This window comes from Solanum pennellii, chromosome 4 (genome assembly GCF_001406875.1).
Source record: "Solanum pennellii chromosome 4, SPENNV200".
NCBI classification, from domain to species: domain Eukaryota; kingdom Viridiplantae; phylum Streptophyta; class Magnoliopsida; order Solanales; family Solanaceae; genus Solanum; species Solanum pennellii.
Window position 1 is genome coordinate 71,941,664 of NC_028640.1, and position 22,713 is coordinate 71,964,376.

The 22,713-nt window shown below is 34.6% G+C and overlaps 1 protein-coding gene across 3 annotated transcripts in view; it reads right to left on the reverse strand.

Annotated features, from left to right (window-relative positions):
• The window catches only part of LOC107017640 (protein SABRE), a 38,606-nt gene extending 17,239 nt beyond the window's left edge, over positions 1-21,367 (reverse strand). The window contains exons 1-8 of one of the 3 annotated variants that reach the window (XM_015217834.2): positions 21,043-21,367; positions 15,816-15,927; positions 14,553-14,813; positions 13,344-13,603; positions 10,754-10,970; positions 7,373-7,543; positions 7,168-7,245; positions 6,011-6,262 (exon numbers count right to left, since the gene is read on the reverse strand). In XM_015217834.2, the coding sequence (XP_015073320.1) occupies positions 6,011-6,262; positions 7,168-7,245; positions 7,373-7,543; positions 10,754-10,970; positions 13,344-13,603; positions 14,553-14,813; positions 15,816-15,927; positions 21,043-21,113 (1,422 nt within the window). In that variant the 5' untranslated portion in view covers positions 21,114-21,367. Of the gene's footprint in view, positions 1-6,010; positions 6,280-7,167; positions 7,246-7,372; positions 7,544-10,753; positions 10,971-13,343; positions 13,604-14,552; positions 14,814-15,815; positions 15,928-21,042 lie in introns of those variants that run through there. The other 2 variants (XM_027916077.1, XM_027916078.1) reach the window with 2 other exon arrangements.
• Positions 21,368-22,713: the final 1,346 nt, after the last annotated feature.

A 22,713-nucleotide genomic window follows, 5' to 3' on the forward strand; every position in this document is an offset into this window, starting at 1 on the left:
TAAAACATACTACGATAGATGAGTGAAACAATCATCATTATCATTATATTTATATAAAATAGAACCCTAGGCCCGCCTACGTGGCACCACCACAAGAAAGAATTATCTTTCAAATTTATTTATTTTCAAAACTAGTCTTTCTCTTTCATTAAAAGATGCGACTTTTATGAAAAGTTATGACTTTAATAAAGAGTTGCGACTTTTATCAAAAGTTGTGACTTTTATCAAAAGTTGTGACTTTAATGAAGNCCTACGTGGCACCACCACAAGAAAGAATTATCTTTCAAATTTATTTATTTTCAAAACTAGTCTTCTCTTTCATTAAAAGATGTGACTTTTATGAAAAGTTATGACTTTAATAAAGAGTTGCGACTTTTATCAAAAGTTGTGACTTTTATCAAAAGTTGTGACTTTAATGAAGAGTTACGACTTTTATGAAAAGTTACGACTTTTATGAAAAGTTGCGACTTTTATGAAGAATTGCTACTTTAATGAAGAGTTGCGACTTTATGAAAGGTTGTGACTTTTTATGAAAGGTTGTGAACTTATCAAAGAGTTGCAACCTTACCAAATAGTTGTAACCTTTCTAATAATAAACAATTGTTCACACTACCCCTTTATTGTCTATAAATAGAGGGATATTCTCACATTTTAAAACAACAAAAATTCTTATCTTCTTCTTCTATTTCCGCAAAATTAAATATTCGTGTACTTTGCTCCTGTTGAGTGACTTGCTGACACCATTGTTTTTGTATTAATAAGTTAGTGAATAAAATTGTTCCTTCCTGACAGGATGTAATTCATTAAACCTCTGGTATTGGAGAAGAATAGTTTTCTTAAGGGGACATTGTGCATTCAGTGGATTCAATTTTTTCCTTTCTATTTCATTCTATTTTAACATATCCTGGTATGTTTTTTTACGCTCATAATTTAAACTTATGATATTAATTGTTGTTTTTGAGTACATGTTTTAAACTTTGTTTTTATGTTTCTGCAAAGTTATTTTCTCTGGTTATAATGAACATATACGCATATAGTACGTATATTCATTCTGCAGAAAATAATTATTGTACTCAGTTCCAGGAATTTATGTTTTGGTATTCTATATTAAATTTTATGACTTAAAAGTACTATATATAAGCTTACATATTGTCTGTTTTTACATAGGTATGAAATTATAATCTATGCAACTTAAATGTTTCTTTATATTACGAAATGTCTTTGTATAGATATTCTTATTTTCCTTTTAATATTGAATGAAGAACCAATGATCTACTATTTTGTGAATAATTCATTCATTAGTGGTTCTTGAGTTATGTGATATGACAAATAATCAAATTCATGTTGGATTATTGCTAATATTTTTGTAAGAACTTATTTTTCTATTATTTTTAATATATGGATATTACTAAAAAAATTAATTGCAAATTCAATGCAATTATTATTTATAACCGCGCGAAGCGCGGGCAAATTACCTAGTATATATATATATATATATAAAACCATAGGCCCACCTACGTGGCGTCACCACAAACCAAAATTCCCTTTTAATTTATTTATTCCAAAACTAGCCTTCCCCTTTCATAAAAAGGTGTGACATTTATAAAGTTGCGACTTTTATGAAAAATTGAAATTTTAATGAAGAGTTGTGACTTTTATGAGAAGTCGTGACTTTTATGAACGACTTTAATGAAGAGTTGTGACTTTTATGAAAAGTTGTTACTTTTATGGTGACCTTTCTGAAGGGTTGCAACTTCTACAAATATTTGTAACCTTTCTGATAAGGCACAATAAACATTTGTTCACACTACCCTTTTGAAACTGCACTTCTTCTTCACAATTAAATATTTTTATACTTTGCTCCTGTTGGCTCACTGACACCATTGCTTATGTTACAGATATTGGTATGTATTTTCACAATTATTAATTTATGCTTATGTTATTTAGGATAAATGATAGATATAATAATTTTCATTTTCCTTTATATTAATAATGTTTAATACTACATGATCTTATATGTAAGATAATATAGTGTTTTAGTTTTAATCACCGATATATTTTAAGTATTATTTTATAAATTTCGTGATATTAAATTCGCGCGGGTAATTTTACTAGTACTAAACAATGATAAATAACAAAACAAGAGTTGTAATACTACAACTAGTACCATGGCAAACGCCAACCACCCACAGCAAGTCAACACTACATGCCTACTAACCTTCTACCCTCATACGTGTGCACATACCTTCCTATCTAAGGTCATGTCCTCGGTAATATTGATAAAATCATATCATGTCTTATTACTTCTCTCTAATATTTCTTCGAACTACATTTGCCTCCTAATGTACCCTATATAACCAACCTCTCGCACCTCCTCACTAGTGTATCTATGAATCTCCTGAGTACAAGCCTGGGAGGACCAATTTGCCGACGCACTAAGTCGAAGGGCCGAGTATTCACATGCTCAAACCATCTCCGTCTCGCTTCCCTCGATATGTCCACCACGGAGGCCACATCACCTTTATCTGAATATCCTCATTTTGTAATCTTATCGCTCCTAGTAAGACCACACACCCACCTCGGCATCTTTATCTCTGCAACATGCATCTCTTAGACATGGGAGTTTTTGACTAGTCAGCATTCTGCCCCATATAACAATGTCCGTCTACCACCACTCTATAGAACTTACCTTTGAATTTTGGTGGTACCTTTTTAATCACAAGACTCCAGAGGCAAGCCACCACTTCATCCACACTGCACCAAATATGAGTGATATCATTATCAATATTCCTTCTCCCCTAGTATATAGACCCAAAAATACTTGAATTTGTCTCTCTTAGGAATATTTTGTGTCAAGCCTAACTCCCACACATACCTCATGTATCACATCACTGAATTCGCACTCCACATATTCGGTCTTGGTCCTGCTCAACCTAAGCCCTTTAGTCTCCAAAGCTTGTCTCCACAACTCTATCTTAACATTAACTCCATTGTGCATCTCATCAACCAGGACTATGTAATATACACCAAGGCACCTCATCTTAAATTTCTCGCATCAATTCATCCATCACCTAGCCAAATAGAAATGGACTTGGAGTTATCCTTAATGTAACCCTATCTCCATAGGAAAGTGCTCTAAATCTCCTCCTACCATTCTCACCTGTGTTCTTCCGTACATGTCCTTTATCGCCTTAATATAGGGCATTGATATGCCTTTTGCCTCAAGGAATCCACCACAAATAGGGTTGTTCATGGTTACGGTTAAAAAACTACATCAAAGCAATCCGACCCAAACCAATTAAAAAACTAATATTTGGTTAGGTTTGGTTTTAAATTTTGAAATTGATATTATGTGGTTTGGTTTTGGTTTTACTTTTAAAAAAAGCAAAAATAAACAAACCGAACCGAAAAATTATATATATATATATCAATTTTATGATTATTTATATCATTCAAAAATAAAATATAAATATCTTCTTAAATTTTAATTAACTTAATCATTTTCTCAAGTCCAACACTTCAATGTTAACCCAACTATTACAACCATGAGTCCAAGTTTATCAAAATTCATTGTTTTAGTCTTTACCTATGGTACCTCACATAAGATAGTCACACTTTCTCTTAATTGAATAACATTGTTCGTGTAATAATAGCTCGAGTATTGCTTAATTTCTTGATTGAAATCACAGTAGCTTTCTTGTAGGTTGTTCATGTACTAGGTGTCTGTGTCTATCAAGACTTTTATGTACTTACAAAATTACTTCCAAACCAAACCAATAATAGTCCAATGGACGATCATTTTTCTCGTCTGACGGTTTTAGAAATTTGAAAACCGACTAAATTGTGAAGTAATGTGTATACATTAAGACTAGCAACAGGTTTTGGTAGGCCTGTTTACAAAGGAAACTCTACCAATTTTTGTAAAAAAAATAAGAGAGTTTGGATCATCTTAAGGTTCAACCTTCATTCGAGGACTAATGATCCCAAGGGGACACCACGAGCCCACAAACTGCTCTGCCACCGCAAATCGAGCCAAACACCCAATCCTAAGGGAAACCAAGCCAGCAAGCGACGTATCAACATAGGCAACAGGCAGGTAATGGCCAAAGGGTACCAACCCAATCACGAACCATGCAAGCTACCAAGCATGAAAAAAGAAAACCACGCATCCTAAACTAGAGCCAGCTCATAAATCCAACCAAACTACGAACAACCCTAACCTTGGGACTTTGTTGTAGGGCTTCTTAAGGTCAATGAACACCATACGCAAGTCCCTCTTTCTTCCCCAATATTTCTCCATCAATTACCTCACGAGATGAATGGCTTTTGTGGTTGATTGCCAAAGCATGAAACCAAATTGATTCCTAGAAATAGGCACACCAATTCTCACCCTCACCTCCGCAGCTCTCTCCCACATTTTCATAGTGTGGCTTAACAACTTAGGACCTAGTTGTTGCAATTTGGATTATAGTACAATTGAACCAAAGTACTCCACCTCTATTCCTCAAACATCTTAGACATCTTAAAATGACATTGAACAAGCTAGTCAACCGCTCCAAACCTGCTCTATTTGTTCTTTTGCATAAACTTGGATCTTATCTGGTCCCGTCGTTTTCCCCCTACTCATCCAACTGATAGCATACTTCACCTCCTCAACCTTAATACACCTAGAATACCCCAAATCTTAGGGTCTCTAAGAAGGCTCTAAGCCTCCAACTTGCATAGCACAATGTGGTTGTCCCCTTCTTCGTACAATAGTTTGTGAAAATACACTTGCCATCTTTGCTTTAATGAGAGTCACCCCGTCAACATTTTGCCTTCTTCATCTTTGATGGACATATTTGATCCAAGTCTCGAGCCTTCCTCTCTCTCACCTTTGCTAGCCTGTATAGCTTCTTATCTCTACCCTCATCTCTTAGTTCAACGTACAGTCTTAATAAAGTTGTAGGCTTAGTTATTGTAACTATTAACTTAGCCTATATCTTTGTCGCCTTATAACTTTAGCTATTCGCCCGCTTCTCTTCCTCGTCCATGCAGTCCACCCACTTCGTACACGTTATCTTCTTTGCTTCCACTTTACCTTGAACTTCTCTATTCCACCACCAATCCCATTAACGTTTATCAAAGTTACCTTTCGACACACTTAGCACCTCTCTAGCCACTTTTTGAATGCAATTAGTCCTCTTATCCCACATGTTTTCTGCATCCCCACTTCGCATATATTACCTTCTTTGCTTCCACTTTACCTTGAACTTCCCTATTCAACCACCAATCCCCTTAGCGTCTATCGAAGTTACCTTTCCACACACTTAGCACCCCTCTAGCCACTTATAAAAGTTGTCAGCTTAGCTATTATAACTATTAACTTAGCCTTTATCTTTGCCGCTTTATAACTTTCCCTATTCGCCCGCTTCTCCTCCTCACCCGTGTAATCCACCCACTTCGTATGCGTTACCTTTTCTGCTTCCACTTTACCTTGAACTTCTCTATTCCATCACCAATCCCCTTAGCACCTATCAAAGTTACATTTCGATACACTTAGCTCCTCTCTAGCCACTTTTTGAATGCAATTAGTTGTCTTATCCCACATGTTTTCCGCATCCCCAATACTCCTCCAAGCCCCATCATCGAAATCTTCTACCCAATTACACACGAGAGTGCGGGTGTCAAAACACTCCATTTAGTCTTATACTGAACATATAGTCTCTTTTTCCTCCTCCCACGCTTACTAAGTCCATCACCAAAAACTTATGTTGAGTAGTAAGATTATCACTCGAGATAACCTTACCATCCTAACAAAGGTCTCTATCACCTTTCCTCAAACTGAGCCCACACATTCGGCATAATGTAATACACAGATTACCCAACGTTTACTCACAAAACTGTCTTTTTCCACTGTAAACAAAGATACAGATGGTTTCTAAAAAAGAAAAGAGAAGTAGTCGGGAACCAAAGACCAATAAATTTAACAAGGGTAAAAGATGTGGATATGACGTAAAACGGTTCTTACATGATAGAGTGGAGAGCCATTCAAATCATAGAGCACTACAGTCATTTCTGGGGCTGAAATAGTTGAGGTCCACATGAATGCTTTATGATCATATGAGTGAGATCTTTCAGAAGTAGTACTTTCTCCTCGAAGAACCATTTTCTTTTTTCTCAAAGCATGAAGGCGCATCCACGGTTGTAATCTAGTCATCACCATGTTGCACTGAGTACCTCCAAGCTTGACATCAACTTCTGATCTGATGGGTGAAGCAGGCTGTAAAGTAAAGCATCCTAAACAATTAAATAGATAAAGCAAAAAGTAAACATAAGCCTTGAAAGAAAAAATTAACGCCATTAGAAAAGCATCAAAGATGATACAACATCAAATGAGAAATTTGCTACGTATAGAACCAGTTCAAATAGCAGTCCCCAAACGAAATAGATATAGTCACGTGTAAATATACAAGGCTAAAATATGTTGGAGTCCTCGGGCTCGAGGTTTAGGAGGAACTTTCAACAGTGGGAGGTGGCAGAATCCTGAAGCCTGACTGAATTAATTCACAAACAAGGCAGGCATGATGAATGGAGGAAAGCAAGGAATAAAGGTCTGTTGTCTCACTTGTCTGTTAATAAAGACAGGCTAAATTAATTCACAAACAACCTGAGGAATGGAGAAAGGCAAGGACTAATGGTGTGTTGCTTATTAATAAAGTCTGACTGAATTGTGGATAGAATTATCACTAAAGTAAAATGCTGGACATCAAGACACTAACCCTTACGTGTAATTTAAGGCATTAAGTAATAAAGACAAGAAAAGGCATATACAGTAACCAGACCCCAGCCCCAGGTATCATTTCATATGTCTTGCCCGTGAAGGGAGGGGGGATGGTTGCAATTCACAAATATGTGAAGTGTAGGATAAGGCACATACAACGGCCACGACCCCAATCCTACGTATCATCCAACAAGTTTGAGGGGTGGGGGTTAATTATCCAATCATGGTTATTGTAGTATCAAAACTCCAAGTATCTTGTTCAGCTGACTAGAGTCTGTCCAAGTTTGCCTTCTAAAACATTAAACGAAGCAACTGTACCGCTTTGTCTTTTGTTCTGTCCAGCGGTTACCAAAAATAGCGCACGAGAATAGAAAATGATGTAGGAAAATAAAATTATCACGCACCTGAAGTGGAATATACACGGAAGAGACAACATCAAGTTTTAATATCTCCACAACTGATATGTCACCATCTTTCAGTAGCTGCAGTATAAAAAATTACTTTCAGTTCTTTAGAAAAGGTACCATTTTAGTAAGAATAAGGAGAAACATCTGAGAAATAGAAATTTTAGCATAAAAAGTTGGGAACAACTGATGACTACAAACATACATGAATTTCACTGAACTCCATCTGAACATCAACTCGCGTACTTTCTCCAACATCTTCAAAGGATCGGGATTTTGTGCCTTTCAGTTGGATGCCCATAATGTTATTTTCAACCATAAGACCCACTTCACGGTGCACAAACTTCATATCCAGTTTGGGTAACACGAAGCTAAGCTATCAAACAAATACAATAATAATGTCAATCAACTTCTTAACATTCTTATAAAAAATATCTAACTTCCAAACATTATGCTCTGCAGTAAGCGCAAACAAAACTGGAGAACAACATAAAGAAATAAATTATAAATAGAGGTGAAAAATTTGATCTGTAGATGTGTAACCTCCCAAAATTTCACGGTGGGTCGATAATATCTTCTTGCCGGGTCAAATTGGGTTGTAACTCAAGCTGACCCACCTTTTAAGCAGGTCAACTTGGGCTGCTGAACTGGTCAGCTATTCAACCCGTGAAGTAGCATACATTGTCTAGCACAACCCTAAGTTTCATTGACGAGAAACAGGGAGTTGGTTTGCCTCGTGTTGATAGGGGTGATACTCTAAACCTTCTTCCTCTTGTTTGTTTCCCACACTCTAGCACTTGGACACTAGGTAATTAACAAACTTATGTATTCTTTTTTTTTTGAAAAAGAAGAATTCAAATTTATGTATTCTGTTTATCAATGTTAAATTATTGTTTTATCAATTTTATTATGTTTGTTCTGTTCACCAAAAAGTGAGACTACTTGCTTCCAGTACAATAACTAATTATACATACACAACACATATCAACTACTAGATGGACATATATTTATAAGTGAATAGACACAATAAGTGGATAGAATTTGAACCCAAAACTTTTAATAGCTTAACTTTTTTGATAAGGTTGATATCTTAGTTGATAGTTAAAGTAGAGAGGAACTACTTGAAAAAAAATGGAAGCAGGAAAGTAGTGTATTGTTATAAACAAAAAGGTATAATGAACCAAAACAAGTCATCGTATGATCTATTTGACAAACTGTTGTTGACAAAGTTTCCACAAAAAAAAAAGAACTGTTGTCGACAAAGACAGTCACCAAACAAGAAATAAGTCCGACAACAAAAAGAAGAAGAAAGAAAGAAATTGATGCTGGAAACAGCAAACATATTTAATTTCAAAAAAGGATAGGCAGTGGGCTATGATATGGTTACCACAATGTAAACCACGGCATATTATTGATTTTAACTTGGGTGGGTTGGATTATGGCTCCCAATTCAACCCATCTGAACAGAGCCCTTTGGACCCAAACAAATTCTGGATGGGTGGGCCATGACACGTTTGTTGATGTAACCCATTTCGATCTGTCAAAATTTCATGCAACCCACCATTTGACGCCCCTATTTCTATATATTGAAACTTTGATTTGTGTCAAACGTCAAAGGGAACAACTAGAACCAATCAGCTATGGATTTTGCCAAGACAAAATCAGNGTTTGTTGATGTAACCCATTTCGATCTGTCAAAATTTCATGCAACCCACCATTTGACGCCCCTAGTTCTATATATTGAAACTTTGATTTGTGTCAAACGTCAAAGGGAACAACTAGAACCAATCAGCTATGGATTTTGCCAAGACAAAATCACCATGGATTTTGCAAAGACAAAATCACCATGGATCTGTGTCAGAATGATCCAATCTTCCATCAGTTCCGATCCCACACCTCCTTTTCTAAGCCTTTCTATCTATACTCCCCATCCCAGGAAATAGAGGAGCAAGTAATGGAACAATTAAGCTTTTTATACAAGGTTACATAGGAACAATTGAGCTTATTGTTGAGCTAGTTATTCAGAGCTTACAATCCATGTTGAGCCCCCTAACATTCCAGGGAACAATTGTCACTCTCATTGATTGAAGATAGATTTCTCTTTGTTTCTTGGTTCCGTGTTTTTAAACACCATGTCAATATCAAATTTTAGTTCTTCGGGAAGTGTTTAATCCAACTAGCTCATACATTGTTATAGTCATTGCTCGATGATTTTCTTCTACACTAGATCGTGCAACCACACTTCATTGCTTACTCTTCTAAGACACCAAATTACCTCCTACTAGAAAACAATATCCAGATCTAGAACATCTATTCATAGGTGATCCTACCCAATCAGCATCTGTATATCCAACAATCTGCTCATGGCCTTGATCCTTAAAAATAGTCCTTTATAAACTGACTTACAATACTCACTATATGTACAACTGCTATGCAATTATTACAGGAAGAATTCATAAACTGGACTTACTCACAGCCACAGGAAAAGAAATGACAAGTCTAGTCACTGTGAGATAATTCAATTTACCAACCAGTCACCCTATATTTTCTAGGATCACTGAGTGGCCCCTATCTTGGCAGGAGTTTAATATTCAGATCCATAGGAGTGTCAATGGGTCTACATACCATCATTCGTGTCTCCCCAAGAATGTTAAAGGCATACTTGTGTTATGAAATAACAATACCTTATCCGAACTAAGCAACCTCAGCACCTCAAAAATACTTCATCTGCAGAGGTCTTTAGTCTAAAAATGTTGAAAGAGATGTTCTAAATTAGTCATATCATCTTGATCACTAGCAGTGATAACGATAACGCCAACATAAACCAACAAAAAATGCACATATTTGGAGGAAGATGTCAGAAAAACACAGAGTGATCAACTTCACTACGAGTCATGCCAAACTCCTGAGATACTGTGTTGAACTTCTCAAACCAGGCTCGAGTGGGTTGTTTCAGACCATAGAGTGACTGGCGCAATCAGCATACAAGGCTATTAGACCACAATCCTTTGATAGACCAAATTCTATTTATAAACACAACACCACAATTCTTTTCCTCGTAGGACACTATATACAATCCTATTCCAATTCTAACAACTATCTTTTCTGGAAAATCATTTGACATTGAAGTTCATTCCTATTTCCCCCAAAGCAAGTAATAAACTCAAGGAACTAATTTAAATTAATCTATTATATAACTAAAAGACCAGGAATTGAAGATGGTTTGAGAAACTTAAATTTATTAAAAATAAATAATGATACAAAGGCTATTTCCTCCCTACTTCATTATGAACTGCATTACTCCTGAAAAGGGGAACCATTTCTATAATCTAAGACCCTCCTTCCTTTCATATGATTGTACTTCCAGCTTCTTTCCCTTAATCATTCTAGAGAAAAGCTCAAAATGCAATTATTTCGAACCTATACCCCATAACAACTAAACACTTATAATAGACAAGTCAAATGTGACTTTGACAAGCACAAATCTATAAAGGACAAAATATCCTTATTTTTTATATGCTAGCTATAAACAAAAAAAAAAGATTCCAAGCTTGCTGCAGAGAGTGAGGATAGAGAAATAACTGACCTTTTCAGGGAAAATTGATGCATATTTCATAATAGCCACATTAACTGGGGGTTTCACTGGCTTATCAGCAGTACCAGATTCATTGACTGCCTTTATAGCTACGTCTGTAGAAGAAAAGGCATCTTCACCTTTCCTTTTAAGTAACAGCTCCTCATTCAAATTAATGGAGACATCGCCAGTGCCAATCTCCACATTCCTAACAACCACTCCTGCTTCCCTAAAACAAAAAGGAATAGAACACAGCAGAGTAGTAACAATGCACAGTCAAGCTCAGATAAAATTTCAAAAAAGTGCTTCTTTCATTATTTTTTTTAAGGTATTAATTTTATTAACAATTGAAAAAACCCAATATACAATCCATATACCAAAGCTTCTTTCATTTAAACGTCCACAACTGCAAAGAGGTAGTTCTTTTTCCATTACTGGGAGAAGTAAGCAAGCTACAATTCTAGTTTACAGGAGATAAGATCTGCAACAGGCACATATCAGATGTACAAAGCACAAGCAAAGTACAAAACAGGCCCGATCAGATGAAACTTTCCGGCTCATTGAAAGAGTCAGAATTGAGGTATAATTTCAATGGATTTAAAATTTTGTCCAACAAAGCTTCAAAAAAAACTGTGGTTGTTATGACCGTAACCTGCTCTTCATCCAGCAAAGATAAAAATGCACATTCCATTGACACAGGAGGACTTACGCCAAAAGAACCAAGCTGGATGACTAAGTCACATTCATGTGCAATGTTCAATTGAAACTGGTGTTCATGCGTCAGCGGCTCTAGCCCAAATATTGACATCACCATATCATGCTTCTTAACATGATTAATTTATCATTATCCAACTCCTAGAATTTATGGAGTTTTTATTTATTTCCTTGCAAGTCATTTCTTGATTAAGAAGACCAAATCTTAGTAGCTAAAAATGGGATTTTAGAGTCTCCTTTTCATAAATAATCTATCAGATCCATCTTTGTAGCTATATATAATTTCTAATCATCAATGAAAAAATTTGCCTCTAACAGTGAAACCAAAAAAAAGACCTCACTTGTGGGATTTACTGGCTATGTTGGCGTTAGTTTTTTCCCTCAGAACTTTCAGGATAGCTAAAGTCAAGCCACTTCTAAGGTTCTCTCATTATTTCCCTGTAGAGACTAAGCTTTGACATGATCAATGAAAAATTATTTATTAACTCACACTATCTCTTAAGCTTCAGATAGTCTTCCATTATTTATCTCAATGTAATTGAATACAGTCAACAAACTGGAAACTCAGTACTCTGTACTCTAATGTATGTTGTGAGTACAACTGCTGCTCTTTTTACAAATAAGGAATTTAGCGAAATTCTTGCTTAAGATTGACCAAAGATGATTTCATATGGTGGTGGAAAAAGATTTTAAGATGTTTTTGTCATTCATACACGGTATAATGAGAATTAAGACTCATTTGCACACATTAAGGCAGCTATAAATGAAAACCATATGCCCTCTTACAAAAATTTTAGTCATATTAGGACGGTTAATAGAATTTCCCTTTAAATTTTTGGGATCTACGGGGACTTTGATAAAGGGAGATCATACTTGTTTATACATTATTAGCTATAGATTAGTACATGTGAAAAAGAGAATAACAATAATTATAACAACAATAATATACTAATGTTACCAGTGTCCAAAAAAAAATTAAAAAACAATATACTAATAAATATGCAACCATTGTCATAAGCTCATAACCACACTATTACTAGCAGCATATGGGATAGAGTGGTTGTTTAGGCATTCCTCTCTTTTTTTTATGAAGGTGTTTCATAAGAAGAGCATCAAGAAGATGCAAATTACAAAAGCTGACTAAAAAAAAATTTTGGCATTCTTAGAGCCTTAAGTTTAAGCGGCTGATATTTTGTGTTAAATGACTGCTGATAAATTGAGGAATATATTACACAGACACAGTCATACACATATAGCTCATTACTGGTCTTTGCACAAAAGCTTCTTATATTACTTTTTGTACTATACATACTTCAGTAATCTTGATCAAGGTAATGAAAACAAAATTCATACTACCTCCACCACAATATTCTTTTTTGATGACAAAAAAAAAATATATTGTAGTGGAGGTAGTATGAATTTTGTTTTCATTACCTTGATCAACATTACCTCCACTAAAACATTAGATACATGAGTAGGAACAATTCTGTAATAGCACATAAGCAAACTGACTGATGAATGTTCAGAGGTACAGATATTATTTTAGTATTTAAAGTTGAGCTATGGTTAAAAAAAACATGTAGATGTAGAGGTGTTCCATCTGATTATTTAAAATTGTAACAAGGCAGATGTTTTAGAACATCAACTACTAATAAGATTCATGCTGTTAATGTTTGGGCGTGGAATACGTACATGTGTTTCAAAAAGCTAGAATCAAGGGATGAAATTCAATCAGCAAATACATACCAACAGAAACACCATATATATAAACTTCAGGAGAAGTCGAATTAAAAAAGCTAGAGGGGTCCCATGAATTGTCAATTACCAAAGAAGTTGATTCAATTACATAAAATAACTGAAACAAATGAACAGTTGAAAGAGGATATACCTATCATGGCCAAAACCACACATGAGAGAAAATTCTTCACAACTGAAAGGAGCAGAGATCCTTTCCGTCATGGCTAATAATCTATCGTTGGAGGGAAAAGATCCACCATGCATTGATGATTGATCATAACTGACTCGTGATTCACCAAAGTGAACAAAGATAGGAGCAAGCAGCAACTTGACAAACAATTCTGGCTTGGATCCACCATCTTTAGATAAATCAAGTGTCAACTCTTTGACCTCAACAGTAGCTTTTGGTGTCTAAAAAATTTGTACAGATAATCAGCATGTATACAAAAACCATGAGAGACGACTAAACAAGTTAAACAAACGCACCAGAAAGCAATTAGCAATGTAACATAATGTCCACTAAACAACAACTTCATCTAGCTATCATTACAGTGAGATACAGCACAAAGACAACAAGTAAGCAGGACACTAATTCCTCCATCAAGTTCATGACACCTAACTTGAAAAAGCATTCATTCAGTCAATGTGCAATGATTTTCAAGCACCTAACACAATAAGCATGTATATACCACTTTCGCCTACATCACCAGTCAGAAGAATCTCCCAAAATATCCAGTTGCTAATCCCTCCTAATGTTCAATGCCCAAAAGTCAAAACACTATAAGGAAAATGTACATGTCTCCTTGCATTTTAATCCATATGAAATTCTTGAAGAGAGAGAGAAGAATAAAAAACAAGACCACACTAAAATCTAAAAATCTGAATCTTACAGCTATTTAGATCGTATGTAAGTTCCAGATTACATTATTAGCATTAGTATGCAGTAGATCACTAGTTTGGCATCTTTTGTCGTTGTCAATTAACATGGATATGCATATGTTACCACAAGTTGATGCACGCTTTTATAGAAATCTTACACCATCACTGCAATTCTGACATGTATGAGTTAAAACTTAAAGGAACTTCGACCGCTTCCTACCACAAGCAAAAGCAATGCAATTATCCATGATTCATCACATGAACTTGCATGCAAATAAAAATTATCTCCACAAACCAAAGATGATTTAAAGATACACTTGTAAGCAAAATCTATACCATCCAAACAGTCACAAAATGTACTAAAGGGAAGAGCTGACAACAATAGCTAACAGTCTTTCTGGATACATGAATAAAGTGGATGCGATGAAATTCAACCAATAATGACCACTCATAAGACCAAGTTTCATGAGACAATGGTTACCTTCACAACAACCTCAGTCACTGAAACCGACAAAAATCTTGCCATATTAGCCACAACCATCCACTTCCCTCTACCTGACTTGCGAGATTTACGAGATTTTGCCTTTTTTGAGATTTTATTGGAAGCCCTCATTACTACTTCTAAATCACATATTAACACCTGTAGTTTTGGATCCCTGGATATAAAACCAACCCCAAGCTTGACCAAGGATTGCCGTATACTGAGTCTAATTTCGCCAATGGATACACTTTCAACTGCACCCTGTAAATGATTTCAAAGTGATATGAGATCAAATATAAATACAACTGATGAACCAGAAAAAAAAAAGAGAAAATCTTGCATTTAATCGTTGCCTTATAAATCAGTAGTCAAAACTCAAAGTTGAATCTAAGATAAACTGACAGCAGCTTGTTCACTCCCTTCAGCAAATTCCCTAAATGAGGGACCTCCCAAGTCACTGTGCACTCCTGTGCTTGGTGTAATTACAGTGGCAGCTTTCTTTCGACAAGATGCAAAAGAAGAGAAACAAAAAAGGTGATCCACATGCACGCAAATTTCTATGCTGGAACTCAAAGACATGAACCTAAGATGACAAATGGATCTTTGAAATTTCAGAATGTCAAATTTTATGAAAGAAAAATGCTTGCTGACATTTTCTTGCGTAATCTCTCCCAACAGAGACTATTCCTTTCAAAATTGTTCACAATACAAAACCAGATAAGATGTGATATCATCCCAAAATATGGGCATTATACTCTGAAATTGGCCCCCCAGACAATTGACCAAACTGGAACCAAGTTGACACTGCTCTTTTTGCTTTACCATCTAATTTTTCTGGTTCCTCCACATTCCCTTACATGTACTTCAAGAATGAAATTTTATATCTTATGTAGCTCGTGAAACAAAAGACGGAATCCTTCGTGTAAGATTGAACATATATCATAGATGCCTATTAGTATTCTCTTAATCAGATCACATTTGTATAACTGTTTTCTAAAGCAACTGTGTCAGTTATACCACATCTCTAAACAGTGTAAAGCTGGCAGATGATTTGCTAAACTAATTCAATACAACTTCAAAGTTAAAGCAATATATGGTAGCAATTGTTACACATGAATTCCACATGTAGTTAACCAGAAGATAATATACAATAAAAAGATAAAATAAGTAATAAGATGAACCATCAAATAAAACCGTGAAACCACACAGCATAAAATAGATAAACCCCAATCAAGCTCAAACAGCAAGGAGGGGGAGAACAACCTTATTGAACTTCACCCCGATATCTCTCAAGCATTTCCATCCTCCAACACGGAATGAAACAGATGCTCCCATGGCTCGGCTTAGAATCCACGCCAACATGCGGGAAGCAAACCTAAGACAGGAAAGTGCACAAATAAGCAGACTGCTAAAGTTCAATAAAGTTGAAGAAAAAAATTGAAGTAATTATTCAACATTGTGAAATAGAGATTAAATACCAACTTTGTTATAGAGAAGTATAAAATTAGACCTTTTTTTTGTTTTAGCAAGCTCAAATAACTAGACAGCTTGATTTACACGATATAATAAGTATCATATTATGCACCAAACTACAANCCAAACAACAACATACCCAGTGTATTCCCTCAGGTAGGGTCTAGGAGGGTAGAACAGACTTTACCCCTACCTCATGGAGTTGTAGAGGTTTCTAAAACACCCTCGGCTCAAACAACACATAACAGGGCAGTTTGAAAAAGACAATATAAAGGTAAAACGGGGCATAACAAATAATAGAGAAAGCCTAGCATATGGTATATAGCTGAATAATATGATAAATGAAGCACAAGAAACATAAGGCAGTAATTGAAGAACAAGAAACTATGCAGAAAATGTTCATATTATTTACCCATCAAGCCTCCCCGCAGGGGTAGCGAGACAACCCTCAACTACCTTTTACCCTTCTACCCTGATTCACGATCTCCATATCCTCTAATCAAAGATCAAGTCCTTGATAAGCTAAAGTTGTGTCATGACCTGTCTAATCGCTTCTTCCGGAACTTCTTCATCCTACCTCTACCCTCGTTAAAAATCACCCATGTCAACCTTTCACACCTCCTTACCAGATCATCTGCACATTTCCTCTTCACATGTAGAAATCATCTCAGTCTACCTCTCTAGTCTTGTCCACCATGGAGGTCACTCCTACATTGTCTCAACTATCTTCATTTCCAATTTTATCTCTCTTGGTATGCCCATACATCAACCTCAGCATCCTCATCTCCGCAACTCTCATCTTCTAGACATAAAAGTTCTTAACTAGTCAACATTTTACCCCATACGATATAGTCAACCTACCGACCACTTTGTAGAGCTTACCTTTAAGTTTAGTGGTATCTTCGTATCATATAAGACGAGTAACCACCATCAATCTCCTCATTTCCCTGGATTAAAGACCCCAGAATATCATGCACCAAGCTAAGCAAGGAAAATAAATACATCGTTGCAACATGTGATTCAAGGACTCCTAAGTTGGTGACTTTGTCACCAGGCAACACATTACAGATTAGCATATAAAATGCTACTATATATTCTTCAAAAAAAAGTTGGTTTACGAAGTCACTAGTTCATTGATGTGATTGGTTAAACTACGAAACAAAGCATACACAAACTAGAGATGTAACTCTTCGATTCATAAAGAGTGTCATTTTATCTTGATGAGAGTATCAATTGTGCTCTAAAAAGAAAATGTTATTTAAAAAAGTGAGCACTGATATGTACAATACAGTATTTTCTACTTCTTCATAAGCTCTTGGTTTCTCTCTATCCATGTTTTTCCATGAGCGCTAGAGGAGTAACTTCTCGTTTGCTTTTTCTCCACATATTACTGTAAGTTGAAGGAAAGGNACAAAGCATACACAAACTAGAGATGTAACTCTTCGATTCATAAAGAGTGTCATTTTATCTTGATTTCTACTTCTTCATAAGCTCTTGGTTTCTCTCTATCCATGTTTTTCCATGAGCGCTAGAGGAGTAACTTCTCGTTTGCTTTTTCTCCACATATTACTGTAAGTTGAAGGAAAGCGAAGCAGTAGATGATTGACATCTTCCACCACGTACTTACACAAGCACTAGCTAATGTAAATAGTCACTTTTCTCTCATGTTCTCCATTATTCCCACGCTCCCCATATTACTTTCCGTGAAAGAAAGAAAAAAGAGAGGAAGTTTCGTGCTTTAGGAACTCGTATGAGAGCAAGAAAAATACATATATCGGTAGGAATAATAGACAGTGATGATCATACTTCTGCCCTCCCCATATGACCATATCAGTTCGAATTAGATTTTTCTTGTAAAGCAATTCAAGCCAACTATTAAATTCTTCCACTTCCCAATCTAACAGAGTTCTTCTAAAATTTAAATACAAAATTACTTCTCTCTATTCCTTGTCTGGGCTAATACTGTTTCTTGATAAGCTAGAGATGCTGGAAAGATCAGAGGTTTCATCGTTAACTGATTGTAATTCTACAGCCTTCTTTAAGAGTGATGTTCCTTTGTAATCTTCCCACTGTTTCTAAGCATGTGAGTAGAGCTAAACCATATACCTTCTTTAAGAATGATAATTACGGCCCTAAACACTTCGGCCAACTAATTAATAAAAGAGGTACAAAATGAATAGGTTGTGCATACTTATATTAAATATACATATATTATACATATAATATATGTACACTCAGTGTTATTAAAGGCAGCTCTTAAGCCCTGAAGCGGGCTCAAAACGTGTTAAGCGCTTTGCATCGTTTTATGTGCACTTCAATGTCGTCATCAAGATTCTAAGGCAAACATTTACTTGCCAATGAGCCTCATATGAAGAAGTGACATAAATAATTGATATTTTACTTTATCATAATTATTTTCAAAAATTTCTTTGGTCATATATTTGTCATTCATGTTTATAATTATTAGTCTTATACTTAACATATATATTTGTGTTCTTTTCTCCCTTTGCGCATTTTTTCATTAAAGTCCACGCTTTATTTGCGATTTGCACTTAAAGCCCTCTCGGACCTTAGAGATTTATTGCACTTTCTTTCATAACACTGTGTACACTACACACATAATATAAATATAGAGAAAATTACAACTTAATACTTTTGGGCCACCTAGTTTACAAAAAAAATGTACACAATGTATAGGTAGTCTATGTTTTATACTAATATATGCATATAACATACATTCCTGTACATGTCTATACATACTTATATATATAATATACACACGACATATACAATCATGTACAACCGAGTGTATATGTAGCCTATACTTCAGCCATGTTAGGTAAATTAGATGGCTGAATGGTATAGATTGGTAACAATCCATAAATTTTGGAGGTGGCCAGCATTACAAAGAATACAAAGTTACCAATTTCAAAGAGAAACATATGTTTAGGAAGATGTAAATAACCAAGCATATGTAGTTATACTTGGGCCCGTATAGTTTGCAGCATAAAATAGTATAATAGACATATTAAGCTATGTATTTAGTTATACATAGTTCAGTCATTTTTCTTTGGTTGTCCCCATAAGCTTTGCATTATTATGCATTGTTTGGTTACAATTTTTATCGTCCTGAAAATTAATATCTACATAACTTTTCAGGAATATGTGCATTATTTTTTAGAGGGAGAATATGGAATAAGAATGTGAGAACCAGCAATACGTGGGTGAAAGCTATTAAATGACAAAAATACACATGTAGTAACAAACAAATTGTTAAGAAATACTACATTTGGGTGAAGATGTCAATCACCTCCTCTTACATGGTCGGGTAGCGTGACATTTGTGGTGGGAAGTATTGTGTTGGTTTAGTATGTCAGGCATGGACAAAGAAGACGCAAGGTGTGGTGTTGCTCCATTATAACTTATGAGGATTGTTTGGAGAAAGAAAAATTAGAATGTTTTTAATAGTATTGTGAAGGAGTCTTCGTCAAAAGAAAATACCCTTTTGCCCCTTATTTTCTTTTGTTGCACCCATGAGATCCCTACAAGATTGGTGTGGTTCGTAAAAAATCATACTCCCTCTGTTATATGACTCATTTTTCTTCTTAGTCAGTCCCAAAAAGAATTGACACATTTCTATAGTAAGTAATAATTTAACTTTAAAATGCATATTTTATCCTTAATAAAATGATTAATAACCACACAAGTATCTATCACTTATTTTAGACCGCAGTTTCAAAAATCTTTCTTAAACAATGTGTCAAGTCAAACTTAACACATATAAATGGGACGAAGGGCGTACGTTTTTTGTAAGAATTTCTACGTTTTAGTATACTTCTTCTATGTGTACGTTTCATGCCCTTTGTTTATAAAATCTTATTACTTGTTCAAAAGAAGTTCTTTTTCCAGCTTCATTAATGACTATCCAAATTATACTTGATCAAACATTGTTTTGGATTGTTCCATGTATTCCAGACTTCAAAACCGATTAGGAATACATATATTCACATTATTCTAGGTGATATTGCACTAGAATATCCTCTCAAGTCCAGCATTTTATGGCTTCTCATTAAATTATTCATCACATATTCCGTACCTATGGCACAATTAAAGGGATAGGAAGAATAGGCATCTCTTTAAGATCGGTCTCTATATGTTATGTTGAGTATCCACGTAATATAGGTCTTAAATTCTACAATCAAATTGGCATATCTTTATTTCAAACCTATCCTAAATACTAAGGACAAACCATCAATGATTGGTAGAAAGAGACCCACTTTCCAAGTAAACTAATCTCGATGCCAAGAAATGAAAGACAAAAATGGAATAGTAAGAGAATACTTCACTTATCCCTCATGAGGTCTTTCCAAAGGGGTTTTAATGGCTTGGGCTAATCCACTCATGGCCTTAAGTTTTTGAGTGTGATGCTCATATTCTTTCAAATGTTACTAGAGCCAATGCACCTTGTTCTACTTGACCTTAAACTATAATTTTATGTCAGTCCAATTCAGAACACATTTGGTGGGGGCTATCCCCAGCCGTGCTTATCCACTTATTCATGAAGCTATGCAAAACCATACTTTTGCGACATAGCACAAAGCGTCAGTAAGTTCAGTACAGAAGAAATCTTACAGGGAAAACACAAAGAAAAAAAAATCTTAGCAAGAGAAACAAAGATGCTATCACATGTGACATAATCTGGACATCTTTACATAGAAAGCGACATTGATGTTTTTCAACTTCGTTAAACCCCAATCCCTCCTGCCGCAAAAGAAAGAGAGGAAATTGCTCGCTCTAATCTGGTAAAAACTACAAAATGCTAGTTCAATCAGAGCCTATAATGTGTAGTTCAGACAAATTGCATCAACTCATTTACATTGCACAATTCAACAAACAAAAACATATAGCACATATCAGATCAATCAATTCAAACTAGATCACAATACATTATCATCAACAACACATAAACACACCAGTCAATTGATAATCAATACAACTTTGACTCAGATTGACTTACACGAAAATACTCCATAGTATTATAGAAGCAAATAGGAATCCAAATAGAAACTTCGCCGGTGAAACATCCATTGCCGGCGTCCGTCCACCCGACCGATCCTCTAATAAATTATCCCCTTCTTCAACTGTTATATCATTTGCTCAAACTCCGATTCCGCACCCCGATACAACTGAACCACTCAAAGAGAAAACAAGGGATTGAAGTTTCACATCACGTTCACAGTGTAGAAACGAAGATCAAAAGGTGAATTTTGAGAGAGAAGATTCGAGAAGAAAGGGGGAAGAAGGTGAAAAATAGTGGAGAAAGTGGAAACGAAGTGATTAATAAAAAATAAATATATATTTATAATTTAAGGAAAAGAAGAATAAAGAAAAAAAAGAGATGGATCCGGAGAATAAAGATATTTTGCGATTTTATTTTAGTTTTAGAGAGGAAATAGGGAGAAAGTGGTGTATCACTCTTTTTTTCTCGAAAACTTATATGCACTGAATTTTTATAACAAGCTCAAGGCAAAATTTATTTATTATTACGTAATTTAATAAAATAAAATAAAATAAATTATAAATTTAAATACAGAACATACGTATATTGATTTGATATAAATACTTAGTGCGAATAAATTTTATCTTTAATTTTTTATATTTTTTATTTTTATTTTACTTGGAGATGGAGAAGACTATTGAGTTGGATCGGCTGCGGTGGGATGTACGGGGAACCTATTGTGATTTATTTTATTTTTTTAATTTATTTATTTGTTGTTTTTGTTTATTGTTTCTTTGATGGACGTGCATGAAATGTCTTTGTTTTGTGTTAATTGACTAATTAGTCCTTTTTGGGATTTGAGCTTCTTAATTTATAATTACATTTTTTTTGTGTAGTAGTAGTTTTAATTTAATTACAATTGAAGCTTGTTAAAGTAGGGGTGTTTGTTTGAAATTTAATGGTTGTTATAAAGTATGTAAAAGTCAATTTGATTATTCTGTGTATGGAGAAGAAGAAAGAGTAATTTGTTAGTCAAATTTAATTTTTTTAAAAAAATAGAAAAAATGTGAATATAAAAAAAATAAATATCAATAGTCTTTTCTTCACCATAATAAATTACCATTATTAAATATTTGTATTTGAAATTATATGTTTGTGATATTATTGATTATTATTGTGAATATTTTCTTTATTTTTTATCTACATGTTAAAATTCTTACACAACATTTTGAGTATATATAATTGTTATGTAAATGAGTTTGGCCAAAAAAAAAATTACAGAAATCTCACCTTAAAGTTCTCTTATTACCATTATCCCCTATTAATTTTATAAATTTTCAAAATGCATTATTTTAACGCATCAGATTAATGTATCAGTATCAAATTAATGTGTCTCGTGTATTAAATTAATGTATTAGCACTTAAATTATTGTATCAGTTGATGGATTTGCAATTATAAACTTGTAAGGGACAAATGATAATTTTACCTTATAAGTATGTGATTTCTATCATTTGTCCAAAAAATGCACTACTACAATGAATGTTGCTATTACTATTAGCAAGGACGGATACATGTGAATGGGTTGAGGTGTCAGTGATCTCGAAAAAAACTTTATATATATATTTATATATGTAAAATAATTCAATATATATATATATATATATATATATATATATATATTAACGTCG